This window comes from Gorilla gorilla, chromosome 6, assembly GCF_029281585.2.
Source record: "Gorilla gorilla gorilla isolate KB3781 chromosome 6, NHGRI_mGorGor1-v2.1_pri, whole genome shotgun sequence".
In the NCBI taxonomy this organism is placed as follows: Eukaryota; Metazoa; Chordata; class Mammalia; order Primates; family Hominidae; genus Gorilla; species Gorilla gorilla.
This window is the reverse complement of record NC_073230.2, coordinates 151,782,325-151,797,990: the sequence shown is the minus strand read 5'-3', so window position 1 is coordinate 151,797,990 and position 15,666 is coordinate 151,782,325. Positions and strand designations below refer to the sequence as shown.

Below are 15,666 nucleotides of genomic sequence, written 5' to 3'. Positions count from 1 at the left end.
TCTTCTGATATGTGTATGCAAGAGCTTCTCCTGATGTAAACCTAGGAGTGGAATTGCTGAGTCATGGGATATAGGAATCTTCAACTACGAGATAATGCTGAACTGTTTCCAAATGGTTGATAGTACTTATGCTCCCATCAGTAATTTATAAGTAATCCTATGAATCCATACCCTCGCTAACATTTTATATTTCTAAACTTTTTATATTTTGCTAATCAAGTGGATATAAAACTATGTATCATTGTGTCTTGCTTCATATTATCCTGATCATCAATGAAGTGAAATATCTCTATATGTTTATTAGTCATATATGTTTATTCTATTAAATGTATGGTCGTATGTTTTGCTCATTTTCTGTTGGTTCATACAGATTTGTGGTCAATGTAAATGTTTGGTTTCTCCTAGGAAAGGATTTTCACTGTTCCACTTACTGTCTTCTAACTACTGCCAGAACTTTCCAACTCTGTAGACAAGCCATGTTGTCTGAGGTCTTCCTTCTAGGTACCTCTGCCCCCTCCTCCCCTTGACACCTTTCCCAGGAGCCAGCTCACCAGCACCTTCCCTAGCGATACATTCCATATGGTGTGTACCTGGGCGTAGAGGGTGCTCCCCTCCCTTTGTACCGAGTCTTACTCTGTTCATTCATCAACCGAAACACCAGGGAGAACATGATGGCGTTCAACATTTACAGGAAATGTGATAGGATTTTATTTTGGTGGCCTGGTCTAAGGAGGACAGAACACAAATTTGGAGTGAATGCTATTCAATGCTGTTGCTATCCTCCCCTAAGGTAACGTATTCATGCATAACTCTCTACTTGGCTGCCTCTTGGTTATCTTTGTCTTGAGAGCCCAGCATGATGACAAGAAAGCCAATTGCTGAAGTTTATTATAGGAAATACACAGTGATTATACAACTGTCTTCATATCTACCTCTAGGATTATGTGTAGATCTATTCAAGAATACATGACTAATGTGGCAGAGTCAGGGCAAAATTCCAGGTTTTATAATTTTCAGGGAACTTTCCATGTCCGCCGACCACTTTAGGCCCAACTCTATTGCCATTTCGTGGGTCTCAAACACTACACCTCCTCCATACTCCACACTCACAGTGCTTCTTTTCTTTTTCTCCCCCTCCCCCCGCCCCACCCCCTGCACACACACTCCCAGATGTCTCAGTCAGGAAAGCTGTGGCTTTCCATTCTCCACGCTTCCCCTGTCAGCACTCAGGGGGCCCGCTGGGGCGGAGGGCAGCTGCAGGGGTTCTTGCCGCGGTCTCTGATCCCCTCCTGGCGCTGTGTCTCTAGCACTGCAGATGTAGAAGCTGCTGTCTTCAGGATGGGCACTGGTCACTGTCAGAGTGGACAAGGTCAGGTTTGGATGGTTGATGAGAAACTTGTCCTTCTCGACGCCTTGCTCGTATGTGGCCTTGGAGCCCTCATTGGAAGTTGCCATCAGCATGAGGCTCTGTTTCGGGAACTGACGATACCAAAACATAGTTGTGGCCTGAAAGTCCAGGCAACGGCACTCGATCTTCACAGAGGTTCCACTCTTACAGATAACCCTGCTCGGATGTTGAGAGACGACAGCACCAAGCCCGGAGCCTGCTGAGACAGAAGCCAGAGAGAGAGGAGAGCCCAGTGGGAGCCGAGTCAGACAGGATGCCAGGCAGAGCTGAGCCTCACTCCCTCCCTGTGCTCCCAGCTCCTGGAGAGTCCTGTTTGTTTTGTGCAATCTTCCCGTCATCTCCCTAGGGCCATAATCCCCCATCTCCTCTGACTGGCGGCTTTCACCTTACACTTTACACCTCTAGAGAGCAGGGCCTCTCTCTCTCCCTTCGATGAGCATAAACAATCCACATTGCAACCCTGCTGGCCACCACTTGACCATGCCAACACACGCACATGCCCACCCAAGCTCCCAGGTAGAAGGAGGCCTATACCTGGCCCCAGAAGCAGCAGAAGCAGCAGAAGTAGCAGCATCTTCCGTGATGGCCTCACACCACCTTCTCTGGGGAGAGTTGTGACCACTGCCTCCATTCACCAGCGAGGAGGGATGACTGATCACAGAATCCCAAGGATGCCCTAGTCTGCCCCCTGGTGGTAATCTTTGCCCATGACTGATGTTACGTCCATCTCTGCTTGTCAAAAACCATACAGGTCGGGTGAGGTGGCTCACGCCTGTAATTCCAGAACTTTGTGAGTCCGAGGCGGGTGGATCACAAGGTTAGGAGTTCAAGACCAATCTGGCCAACATGGTGAAAACCCATCTCTACTAAAAACACAAAAATTAGCCAGGCGTGGTGGTGGGCACCTGTAATCCCAGCTACTCAGGAGGCTGAGGCAGAGAATTGCTTGAACCCAGGAGGCTGAGGTTGCAGTGAGCTGAAATCATGCCACTGCACTCCAGCCTGCGTGACAGAGTGAGACCCCATCTCAAAAGAAAACAAAAAAAACCATATATTGCCTAAAGTGGCCTAAAGACTTCCCAATTCAACTTCCAAATTTATTAAAGATACACTGAGACATAAAGCATTGTAATGACTTAAGTGAGTTTCCTATAAGGAAAGGAGTGTAGGTTTGGGTAATGAATGGCATTGGAGTCTGTTTGCTGCTTCTGTTTCATATCCTCAAAGTAATGACACCAAGACAACTCATGGTTGTTAATCACTAGACCTACAGGTTGGCACTACCATAAATATTGATAAAGCGCAGGCCAGTGCCTCGGCTGGAAGTCCAATGTTTCTTCATAATCATGTTGAAGCCACTTCATCATTTTCTAAATGAGATAGTTACCTCATGAGTATCTCATGACAATTTCCCTCATATATAAAGGGACTTAATTCTAAACATTCTAATAATATTTCTCAATTTAGCTTGTATGTTTCTGTGTTGATCACTGTTGAGGTTGTGAGAATAATTAGTTAAATTTATTCTATTGTAATGGAGGTCATACTAAGTACTGGACAGTGAAAATAGTTTCTAGGAGGCATAAGAAATTCTTTGATTTGAACAGGCTGGGATACTTGATTTGAACATTGGGATACAATGTTTTAATGGATTGATGTTGGAAATGTGTAGCAATTACAAGGAGCTGGAAAGTTTTTTGAAAGCCCTATGTTTTCATTTTTATAACAGCCTCCCAATTGTGCTTTCATTTAATATTTAGTTCTGCTTCTCTGGCATAGATAGCTAGAAAAGATAAGATTAAGACTTCACCCATCATATTATGTTTGTGCAATAGTGAAATCGTTTTATAACAAATATAGCTATTGCATTATGTTAATATTGACATATCTATTAAAGGGCATCTGTATGCTCCTGTGGCTGCATTTTTTATTTCCTGGGTATGTTAGGCCTCATTAAAATGAGGTCACTTCATACTGTAACTGTACTTTTTCTGCAAAGAGTAAGTAGGGACAGCTTGCTATGGGTGACCTCTGGTCCAATATTATGATATGTCTGGGAGGGGGTGGCTGGAAGACCTTCAGATCAGAAGAAAATCTTCCTATTTATTTTGAGAAACACTAATTGTCAGGTACAGATGGTCTCATGATGGTTCAATGACTTCTCAACTTTACAATGGTGCAAAAGCAATATGCATTTCAGTGTGCTCCTTGACTTATGATGGGGTTATGTACAGACAAGCTGGATATTGTAAGTTGAATTATGATGCTTTCAATTTGTGCTGGATTTATCAGGATATTACCCCACTGCAAGTCAAGGAGCATCTGGATATTCTTGTGGGGTTTTATCACTGTGTCAACTTAGCTAAGCAGGGAATATGTTTCGGATAACTTTTTTCCTAGTATGGTTCCGGGTTAGAGTTGATCATGGGGTAAGAAATGCAGGAAGTTTGTAAGGGGAAAGTAAAACAGCTGCTACTGAGTTCTGAAGTCATCACTGGCTCCAGGCAGTGAGGAGTAGCATCAAAAGTGCCAGTGAGTTCCAATTTATGCTGACTTTCCCCTGCTTCACATCCAGCTCTTTATACCGACTGCCAGCCCTGCTGACCAGGAGGGACTGCAGTCCCACCACCAAATTTTCTGAGAACTCACAGGGCTATTGGCACATAGAGTCAGCCATCTTCAATAGATTCCTACACCGGCCCGTTCATGGTTCCATGTAGTGCATGGATATACCAGCTTAATGCAAAACTTAATGCAAAGTCCAGTTCATCCACCTTCACCAGAGCTGGTTAGAGTTGTTTTTTCCGACCCTTTTCAAACTTTCACTTATCCATCTTCTCCCCAAATTGTGTCAGGCCTCATTCCTATAATGTATTCTTTTGTTCCTTAATGCTCATGGTGGTTTTTCTTCCCTGACACTTCCATTTGTGTTATGGGTTTGCCATAGCCAAAACCATACATTGTCAATAGCTAGTATGTGCTATGACTTTTCATTTTCTGAGACTACTTCAATGCCATCTCTTAAAATTAGTCAATGTGACCAGTTTTCTTGGTGTCTGGGGGACTTCAGTATCCATGAGAACTGTTGGAAAAAGAGATAGAAGTTAGAGTCAGAGGCCTGGCACCAAAGGGCTGTGGCACAAGAAATCCTTGGTGTTGAGATCTGATAGCCCATAATAGGGCTCTATATCTTTGCCTGGGATAAATCTACTACTAGGAGTCAAAGGCCATGCAGCAGAGAAGCATGCTTAATAGGGCAGACACAGAATATGATGGATCCTCTTTCTGCTCTGAGTTGGTATACTAAAGTTTTGTGCAAAAACAATGACGATTAAAGATGATGGTTAACACATAGGTAGGTAATTGTAATTAAGTATTGGTAAAATAAAACAATACTTCTAGTTATGATAGATCTAACATTCTGACTATCCAAAATATTGGAAATCATGAAGGGGAACCATAGGTGTTAATTGTTCTAAAGTTCACACAGGCTTCAGGAGAATGGTAAAGATAAGACTAATCTCAGATTTTCTTAATATAATTATATAATAAAATGTTACAGTTAACCATCAAAAAATGAAAATGAATTGTGGACTTCTGAAAGGCAAAATAATGAAATGAGAAAAATAGTCAACAAAAATAAGGTCATGCATGAGGGAAGAAGAAACCAAAATGTGAGAAAAATTAATGTACAAAACCAAGCAAGAAACATAACTCAAAACCCAGGAAATCACCTTCTATAGAAAACTATACAGAAATACATTTAAGACAATAGACTGAGGATTCTAGTTCTATAAATCATGGGCTGAAAAAATACACACTGCTTATGAAATACCCACCTGAAGAATAAAAACAACAAAAAGGCTACATGTAGAAAGGTTGAAAAAGAAATACTAGACAAATACAATCTTAAAAACATGAGATAGTTTTATTGATGTCATCCCAAAAGGACTTCAATGCAAAAAGAGCAGCAGGGAAAAAATAAGAGTACCAAGTAATGACACAAATTCAAATGGCTGTGGTGTGGTATTTGGTCTTCAAAGACACCAGCCTGATGAAACACACTGCCCAGTGGTCACCTTCCCAGGGGTGCCCTTCTCTTGAATCTGAGCTGGCTGGATTGTGGTGGAGGTGTCACTGCATATTTCTCAGGCTGGGCTGTAAGAAACCTAGTTGACCACATCTGGGTCTCTTGAATGCTCACAGTTAGGGTGGTCAACGACCATGCCAAAACTTTAGCTGCCTAGAGGCCACCATGCTGTGAGACAGCTCATCTAATCACATCAAAAGGTTGTGTACAGAGAGAAATGCTCAGCGGGTCCACAGCTACTGCAGCCATCCCAGGTAACGAACCAACAGGGGCACAAAAAAGCCACCTTGGATATTCAGCCTAGTTGAGTCTTCAGATATCTTCAGCCTCAGTGACTATCTGACAGTGACCATGTGAGCAGCCCTAAGTGAGAACTGTCCAGCTGAGCCCTTCTACAGAATCACAAGAGATAATAATATGTTGTTCTTTTAAATCACTAACTTTTGGCGTGGTTTGTCACACAGCAATAGATCATTGGTCAAGATAATATACTTGCCATTTTAAGTTTTCTAAGTGAGGTATAAAATACATAGACTGCACAAATCTTAAGTGTTCAGCCCAATGAATTTTTGAAATGAATATACTCATGTAATCATCACCCAGATCAAGATATAGAATTTAGAATTCCAAAAGCCTTCCTCATGTCTCCCTCAGAATAAATACATAATGCTACCAAATTTAATCACTATTCTGACTACATACTCTACTATTTTGTGTCTACTATATTTTATTCAGTGTTATATTTGAAATATCTGTGTTGGAAATTACATTTGATTTTTTTGTGCTATATTATATTCTGTTACATAAATGTAACACAATCATTTCTCCATTGCATCATCAGATGTTGAATATTTTCCAATTTGGAGCCATTGGGAATAAAGCTGCTATTGTGGTAATACCTTTTTCTCACACGTTAAATATCCCTTTCTGCTTCCTAAGAATTCTGGACTATTTCTTCAATTTTTATACAGTTGACAAATTGGTTTTCTGACTTGTCTAATTTACTGTTTGTTATGTTCAATGTGATTTTAAATAGAGCAATTATGTTTATTATGTTAAAGAAATACAGTTCTAGATTAAAATTTTATATAAATTATCTTCCTGTTTAATAGATGCGATGGCCTCTCAAAACTTGCTAAGAAAACATTCAGTGATATTTTACATTTTAAAAATTTCCTGTCTTTCACTTCAGATGATATCTCTCTTACAACCTGGTTGTGGGAATGGAGATTATGATGAAACTTCATAGCTACAGTGTTCTTTTCAGTATTAAGATTACCCTGAAAAAAGCAAATGGTTAATAGTTTTACAGTAGAATTTTTGAAGTCTATTTAAGCTCTTATGCCCTGCTTTAATAAATTCCTCAACTGAAAGAAAGGAATTTGTGTCCATTCTAGTCACGGACAAGAAAAACAAGGAAAAACAAGATTGTCTATCTCTTACTGTCTTCCCTTTCATTTTCTTCCTCTCATTGGACAGACAGTCTTTCCCAATCCCATCACCTCTGGAGAATGGCTTGTATACAGGGCACAGATAGCACTATGGGACTGTGTGTTTCCCACCGCCATGAAGGTCCCTGGCTCCATCCTCTGGCTCAGAGAATGACTGATGTGGAGGCATCTGTGAATATGGTCTGAACATTCAAAGTGAAGTAGCTTAGAGCCATCTCATTTCCAGTGTTTTACTTACTACTATCAGAAAACATTAGTTTCAATGACTGGTTGTAGTTCTCATGATACCATGTTTTAATGTTCTTTAGATCCTATTCAGGGAGAACTGTCTTTTCCATCTCTAAGTTTTAGTATTTTGGTTTCTGTGGGACTCTGTGTGAGTCAAACTCCCATAGGCTATGTAGAAGAAGAAATCCAAAGCTAAACACAGAATCCAGGAAATAATTCGAAGAAAATTCGTGGAGCCAAGGCTTGTGTATTCTGGACAGGGACTCATATTTTTCTAAAAATTTCTTATCCCTGGAAAAAGAGGACAATACAGCAGGACAGACTAAGGTTATTTGATGCTTCTGACAATATTTTACAAAAATTTTCAACCAGCAGTTTTAGTTGTATTTGAAGAATAACATAGAAACATCAATTTCCAGAAATGTAATTATATGATCAAATAGACATTTGTAAGTCAACATAAGAAATAACACCACTTACACCACTTACCTTCCAATTCAAGGCATAGGTGCAGAGCATAAAGAGAGAAAGCATAGAAGACAAGATCACCTGGGAAGTTTTACTCACACCTGTGTGCTTAACTATCACTCAAACATTTCTCTCAAGCCCGACCCTCTCTTCTAAGTGCCAGACCTGCACTTACGGAGCCTCTTGGATGTTTCTACACAGATATCCAATGAAGGACCACTAGAACAAGAAACTCAATTTTGTTCAATAACTTGACTCCATTCATTTGTCCAAATTTTCTTCCATTGCCATATTCCGGTGGAGGAGGGAGTGTTGATAATTTTTTCCTGGTATTATCTCATCACTCTTTCCTTTCATAGTTCCCTTAGCCTGCCTCCCTCTTTTGGTGCTTGCCCATCTGGTGAAATCCTACTTGCCCATCTGGTGAAATTTGAATAATAACTTTCATCTCAAAATTTGCTTTCTGTTTGACGCCCTTCCTGATGTCACCAGACAGAATTGGCTGTGTTACTTCCTATACTCCACTAACGTCTCTCATTAAAGCACGCGTCATATGAAATTGTGATTACAGGGTTTGTCTTCTACATCTCTCTTTCCACAGGCTTTTTTATCTTCCTGAAAGAAGGGAAAATTTTCTATTCATTCATTCATTTCTATTCATTCGTTCATCTATTCATCTAGCATTCAGTAAAATAGAAAAAAGCTTGGGGTTGTAAGATTAACTTTTCCTTCTTTTCTGTGTCTCTCTGACTCTGTATATATCTTATATACAACATATAACATATATATAACATATCTGTATCTATCATATATAAACATATCTATATATCATATATGACAGGAAACTTCACTCAGCCACTAAGTGGCTATACAAAAGCTTTTATATAGTTTTTTAAAATAACTATACAAAACTATAAAACAGCCAGGCACGGTGACTCTTGCCTGTAATCCCAGCACTTTGGGAGGCCAAGGTGGGTGGATCACCTGAGGTCAGGAGTTCGAGACCATCCTGGCCAACATGGTGAAAACCTGCCTCTACTAAAATACAAAAATTAGCCAAGTGTGGTGGTATGCACCTGTAATCCCAGCTACTTGGGAGGCTGAGGCAGGAAAATTGCTTGAACCCGGGAGGCAGAGATTGCAGTGAGCTGAGATCATGCCACTGCACTGCAGCCTGGGCAAAAGAGTGAGACTCCATCTCTAAAAAGTAAATAAATAAATAAAACTACAAAACTATAGTTTAAAAAATGATATATATATAGTTATATATATATAAAACTATAGGTTAAAAAACTATATAAAACTATCATTTTAGTCTCATATAAAGTTTTAGTTGTATATAAATGTATACATATATAGTTTTAGTTTTATATGCATAGTTTATATATAGAGTTTTAGTTATATACAGTTTTTTAAACCTACTTAGTGGCTGAATGGCGTTTCCTGCCATCATAGAATGCAGAGGAGCCCTGCCACCTGGTCGGGGAAGCAGGACTGGGCACATTTATGCACAGAGAGGCGACATCCGTGCTTCACTGTGTCTATACTACTGGCACAGAGATAGAAAGCTGTCGGGTTCTTTTGGGCCGATGTCACAGTGAGAGGAAAGGATTCCTTCTTCTCCCGAGAGACGCTGTACCCTTCAGCTATATCTCCTTTCTGAAAGTCATTTACTATCTGTGAGTAGTAGATCAATCTCAGCCCTTGCCCTGGGTCCTGTCGGTACCAGTACATGGCATCGTGGTTCAAATTCTGTTCACAATTCAGGGTCACATTCTGTCCTTCCTTTCTGAACAGGTACTTTGGGGACTGAGTGATTCCACCATCCACGGTGTCTGGAAAAGAAAGAGAGGCATGCCTGAGTACAGCCCAGGGAGGCGCCTGATGCTGCTGTCCCTCGGGGAGGCCTTAGATTTGGAACTTGCAGCATTCCAGATAGGAATTTTCTCCCTGAACCCAGGACTCACTTGCTCCCAGGAGACAAAGGACCACACAGCAGAGCACCTGGTTGCTCGTAGTGGAAAGGTGGCCTCCTTGTAGTTCCAAGCACTTGTTGGAAGAGAATGAGAAAAGAGGCTTGGCTTGGGGGCTTCTCCTGGCCTAATGTGCAGAGTTTGTCAGAGGCTGGAATGAAGAGGTGGGAGGTTCCTGGAGATATTCAAGACAGGCTTCCTAATTTTGCAGATGAGGAGACAGGACAGAGAGCAGAGTCATTCGCACCTCCCATAACTCTGCATTGCATCTGTGCTGAGGGGGCTGGCACCCCACGTTTCCGGGCCAGAGTTTCACCCCAATTGGCCCATTGGTTTTTATCTTTCCAGCAACCGTAAGGTTTGGGTTGCTCTAGGAGCGCTGTAGACACTCTGATTATACAAGAATGTGGAATTCATTTATTTTTCCTTTTTTTAAAAAAACATTGATACATAATACGTGTACCTATTTGTGGGTGCCTGTGGTATTTTGCTACATGCATAGAATGTGTAATGATGAACTCAGAGTATTTAGGAAGTCCATCCCCTGGAGAACTTATCATTGTTTATGCCCTCAGCTCTCTCAGGGAAACTGTGACTCCTGGGGTCTGGCCAGCAGTGCTGTGGCCACTGTGACAACCTGCTGCTTAGCCGTCCTGCTGCACAGAGCGCAGCGCTGCTGTTCCAGGCCCCTCATGCAATCCTACCAAGACCTCGCCTTCTTTGACCACCTTCTAACTGGCTGGTTTCACTCATGTCCTTCTCATTCTGCTACTTGTTTCTTTGCCTTTGTTCAATGCCCTGACTAAATTTTCATTTGGGTTTATTCTCCCTTGGTCATCTTTTATTTTTCATGACTGGGATAACTTTGTCTTTTTCTTTCATGTCCCTCCTGAGTTCAATCAATTTGTTTTTGTTTTTTTTTTTTTGATGTCTTCCCATTTTGGCCATTTGTAGTCTGAGTTTTTAAAGTCCTGGTCTGGTTATGGTCACTTATATCCTCAGCTGCTTCCTTGAGTGTATTTATTTCTGTTTGGAGTGTAGACTTACGTTTTCTTCTGACTCGTGATTGCTTTTGAGGTGAGGGAACAGGGAACAGAGGTGAGATGTTTTCCTTTGTTGTACGGGTATTACTTTCATCTTGCTCATTTTCGTGTTATTGAGGTGTTTTACAAAATTCCTAGTCTAATGTTCCTTTGGCCATCATTCTAGCAAAATCCAGACTCCTTAGTGAGCTTTGTTTGTTTTCGTAGTGGGGCTGGTTGTGGGTCCTCTTGATTTGTGATTTCCTTTTGTTTTGCAGAATTCTCAGTTTTCCCCTTTTTCCTGTTTTTCTCCTCACTATTGAATTGCCGGAAGACCCTCTTTCTTCCTCGTTGCCTTTTTTTCCCCTCCCTGTAAAGCGCTACCTTTGGAAGACTGTTTCTTTAAATTACATGTCTGGTGCTTTAAATGGCATGAAGTTTGGAATCCATCTTCTCTGCAGCCTTGCTGGGGTCTCAGGGTTGGTCTTTTTCTGGAAATCTCTCTGGATCTTTCTCAGGCTCCCCAGCCGGTGTCCCTCTTCTGTCTTCCTGAAAGATTTTCTGGGTTTTCCTCCTTTTGGGTAAAGTGAGGGAGGGGCAGGAGTACATTAAATGATTTTAGAAAATCAAAGGGCAAAAACTGCAGTGGAATCACATGGTTTATACTCCAAGCTGGTGAGGCTGGACTTAGTCTGCACATATATTTGAAATGACTTTGCTTTTGTCTGCCTTTTGATTTTATGAAATTGTTTCATCAAAGCAAATTATAACAAATCTTTTTCTGTAGGTGGCCTATATCTGTTGAGTGATGAGAATAAAAACAAACATTAAGACAAAAAGTTGAGGTGACACATTTCTAGTGAACAATATCTGTGGGCCAGACCTTTTCCCTAAATTCTAGACAAATTTATCCAACTCTATTTCCATCATCTCTCAGATGTTCTATAATTTTATAGCAGGAATTCTTGAACCTAGCATCCGTAAAAACCTGCACAGGTACTCGGCAAGGAACAGAACAAGGATTATGCCTAAAAGAATGCTAAGCAGCATGATGTGAGATAAAAATCATAACCCTTTGAGCCAAATGCTTTTTGCCACCTACTAGGTTTCCTTCTCCCTTCCCTTCCCTTCCCTCCCCTCCCCTCCCCTCCCCTCCCCTCCCCTCCCCTCCCTTCCCCTCCCTTCCCCTCCCTTCCCCTCCCTTCCCTTCTCCTCCTCTCCCCTCCCCTCCCCTTTCTTCCCCCATCTCTCTGTCTCTTTCTTTCTAAAAATTAACTCCTAGAACCATAATTTCTCTTGGTGAAAATGAAGAAAGCACTTCCTTTGCTTGTGTGTCTTGGTGATTAAATAAAATTATTGATGTAAAGCATGAAATATAGAACTTGACATACAGTGTGGAGTAAAAAACAGAGTTACACTGCTAAGTGTTTTGAAACTGACAAATTAAGTCAATGTTGAAACTGAAAAATTATGTCTAGTTCTTAAAAATCTTTATGTTCTTTGGATGACAGAGTCTTAGTTTCTGAGCGTAGCCTGGGATGTTTCATGTTATTCCTACAATCCTCCCCTATTTCCACCCTCAACTTGCAGAATACCGTAGAGCTGACCTGTTCACTGTACAGGTAACGCGTTTCCCTTCCTGGCCCACCGCTGTTTCCAAGGCAGGTCTGGAGGATATTTGTGGACTGAGAGGATGTGGCTCTGCATCAATGTGGGTGGTGAGCTGGCACAGAAATAAGCTGCCGAATCTCCTTGCACTGCCTGCTGGATCCTCAGGATGCTGGGGCCCTCTTTGGGAAATTCAGCAGAAAATCGTTCCTTTGGCATTCCTGACTCATCTATGATATTTTCTTTCTGGAGATAAACCATGAATTTCAGACCTTCCTCTGGGAGCTGCCGATACCAGTAAACATGACTGTGTCCTTTCATTGGGCTGCATCTCAGTCTTGCCTCCTGTAGCCTCCTCCTGACTAGGTGTCTTGGGTTCTGCGTGACGCCGGCATTTGAGAGACCTCAGAGGAGAAGAGACTGCATGAGACAGAGTTGTAATGGCAGAAGGATGAATGTCTTACAGTGAAGGAGCCTGTTTGAAGTCTCCTGCATTCATTTAAAAACTCACATGAATTTTGCTTTTTACTCCATAATACAATTATTTGTTTTCATATAAATGTCAATACCTTTCACAAAATATTTGGTCAACACAGAGGTCCAGGGTATATTTGAGAATCTGCTGTAGAGCCCAAAACAAAGCCCAGTGATGGTGATCCTTTAGCTGAAAACTCACCTGCCCCCAGAAGACAGATGACCGCACAGCAGAGGACTCTGGTGTCCATAGCAGAGTTGGCCATGGAGGGAGCCCACAGGCAGGGCAAAGGCACTTGCTGCAGCATGTCGGGGAACCAAACCTCACAGCTGCCTCCTACAAGATGCATCTTCCTGTGAGGTCACCATTTCCAGTGGGTCCTATGGTTTCGAGAACCAATCTTATATGTCAGTTAAATGGTAGATCTTTTGTTCTGACCTATACACACAACCTAGCTTAGTGTGTGTTTGTGAGGTTAGTGTTGTGAAGTAAGCACCTCTATTACTCGTTCTTTTTCCCTCTTCACCTTTTTTTTTTTTTTTTTTTTTTCAAGACTGGATCTAGCTCCGCTGCCGAGGCTGGAGTGCAGCAGTGCAATCATATCTCATAAGAGCCTCAATCTCCTAGGATCAGTCAAGTGAGTCCTTCATCTCAGCCTCCTAAGTAGCTAGGACTACAGGCCACCATACCCAGATAATGTTATTCATTTTTTTCATAAATGGGGTCTTGCTCTTTGCCCAAGCTGGTCCCAAATTTCTGGGCTCAAGCAATCCTCCCCACCTCAGCCTCCCAAGTAGATGATCTCTCCACTATTCTTATTTTTTGTTCCCTTATTTTCCTTTTATTGGCTTATATAATCTTTCTATTTTCTGGCTGTTGCTGAGTAGAGGTATTGACAAGAGGTGATATATAGATGCACCCATTAAGAGACAGGGAAGTGGACACCAACATTGCTGGAGGGAAAATTCGAGATAGAAAATGATTTCACATTGTCTCAGTTTGCTTTTTCACTCCCACACCTCAGCTAAGGGATGGCTTCAAGCATTTTCAGGGAACTTTAAGATTTGTAATTCACTTTTGTCACCTTCACTTATTCCACTTGAATTTTCGATATAAGTAATTCAAAGAACAAACTCTAAAAAGACTTCCCCCTCTGACCTCAGGTCCCCTTATTCTGCATACCTATCTGTATCATTCTCTGTAGTCATGCATGGGATGCCTGTGTTTGAGAGATCTTCATTCCTCCCTTTTTATTATTTATTTATTTATTTGAGACAGAGTCTCACTCTGTCACCCAGGCTGGAGTGCAGTGGCGCGATCTCGGCTCACTGCAAGCTCCACCTCCCGGGTTCACGCCATTCTCCTACCTCAGCCTCCTGAGTAGCTGGGACTACAGGCGCCCGCCACCACGCCTGGCTAATTTTTTGTATTTTTAGTAGAGACGGGGTTTCATCGTGTTAGCCAGGATGGTCTCGATCTCCTGACCTCATGATCTGCCCGCCTTGGCCTCCCAAAGTGCTGGGATTACAGGCGTGAGCCACCGCGCCCAGCCCCTTCCTCCCATTTTTCTGTCCTTTCTCATCCTGCAGCATTGAATAAAAATTATGTGAAAGTCTACTTTGTCCCAGGAGTAGTGAAAGAAAGATACAGGAAACAAGGCACAATCTCACTCCATTGGATAGGCACCCCAGAGGAGTTAGGTGTATGACTTGCACCTCTAGGACCCTCCACACTTTGAATAATAAATAAGATCATGTTAACATTTAGTGTCCAAATAATAATGACTCATGGTCTTACTCAAATCAGGATCCTAGAGATCCAAAAATATAGTCTTTATTCTGATGTTGGAGCTGTAATTTTGAATATTTTCATGTTGAGTGTCGACATTTTCTTTAAAATTGAAATATAATTTACATACCATAACATCCACCCTTTCAAATATATAATTAAGTGGTTTTTAGTATATTCACAAAGCTGTAACCGTCACCATGAGTTCCAGAATATTTCTATCACCCCAGAAAGAAATTCTTCATCATTAGATGTCATTTCACATTTATTCCTTCCCACAGCCCATGGCAATCATTAATCTATTTTCTCTCTTTAAGGATTTGCCTATTTTAGACTTTGTTTTTGTTGTTGGAGACTGAGTCTTGCTCTATTGCTAGGCTGGAGTGCAGTGGTGCGATCTCGGCTCACTGCAACCTCTGCCTCCTGGGTTCAAGTGATTCTTCTGCCTCAGCCTCCTGAGTAGCTGGGACTACAAGTGCGCACCACCACGCCCAGCTAATTTTTGTATTTTTAGTATAGACGGGGTTTCACCATGTTGGCCAGGATGGTCTCGATCTCTTGACCTCATGATCCACCTGCCTCAGCCACCCAAAGTGCTGGGATTACAGGCGTGAGTTACTGCACCCGGTCTATTCTAGACATTTTCTATAAATGAAGTCCAACAATATGTGCCCCTTTGTGCCTGCCTTCTTCACTTTGTATAGCTTTTCAATGTTCATCTATGGTATAGCATGTATCAGTGCTTTGTTCCTTTTTATCACCAGTTTTATTTTATAAATAAAACCTATTTAGTTAATCCACTCATCAATTGATGGATATTTCCACTTTTTGAGTAATATGAATAATACTGTTTGAAGTATGTGTATAAATTTTTTACGTGAACATATTTTTTATTGTCTGAGGGGTATACCTAGGAGAGGGATGGCTGGGTTACACGGTCATTCTATGTTTAACTTTTGAGTAACTGCTGGACTGTTTTACACAATGGCACCAGCAAATCTTGAGGATCCCAATTTCCTCACATCTATGCCTACACCTGTTATTGTCTGGGTATCTTTATTACAGCCTACTGGGTGTGAAGTGGTATCTCATTGTGATTTTGATTTGCATTTCACTAACGACTAATGATGCTGAGCATCTTTCATGTATTTTTTG

At 41.5% G+C, this 15,666-nt stretch overlaps 3 gene segments (V, D, J or C); all 3 read right to left on the bottom strand.

Moving 5' to 3' along the window:
* Window positions 1-1,179: 1,179 nt before the first annotated feature.
* Window positions 1,180-2,112, bottom strand: LOC129523698 (T cell receptor beta variable 20-1-like). The segment is given in 2 exon segments: window positions 1,180-1,607; window positions 1,913-2,112. Coding segments are annotated over 2 exon segments (555 nt in total).
* Window positions 2,113-9,079: 6,967 nt separating this feature from the next.
* LOC134758835 (T cell receptor beta variable 19-like) lies at window positions 9,080-10,764 on the bottom strand. The segment is given in 3 exon segments: window positions 9,080-9,480; window positions 9,613-9,745; window positions 10,666-10,764. Coding segments are annotated over 3 exon segments (618 nt in total).
* A 1,487-nt stretch (window positions 10,765-12,251) lies between these two features.
* On the bottom strand, window positions 12,252-13,092 carry LOC134758834 (T cell receptor beta variable 18-like). The segment is given in 2 exon segments: window positions 12,252-12,652; window positions 12,925-13,092. Coding segments are annotated over 2 exon segments (549 nt in total).
* Between the last annotated feature and the right edge of the window lie 2,574 nt (window positions 13,093-15,666).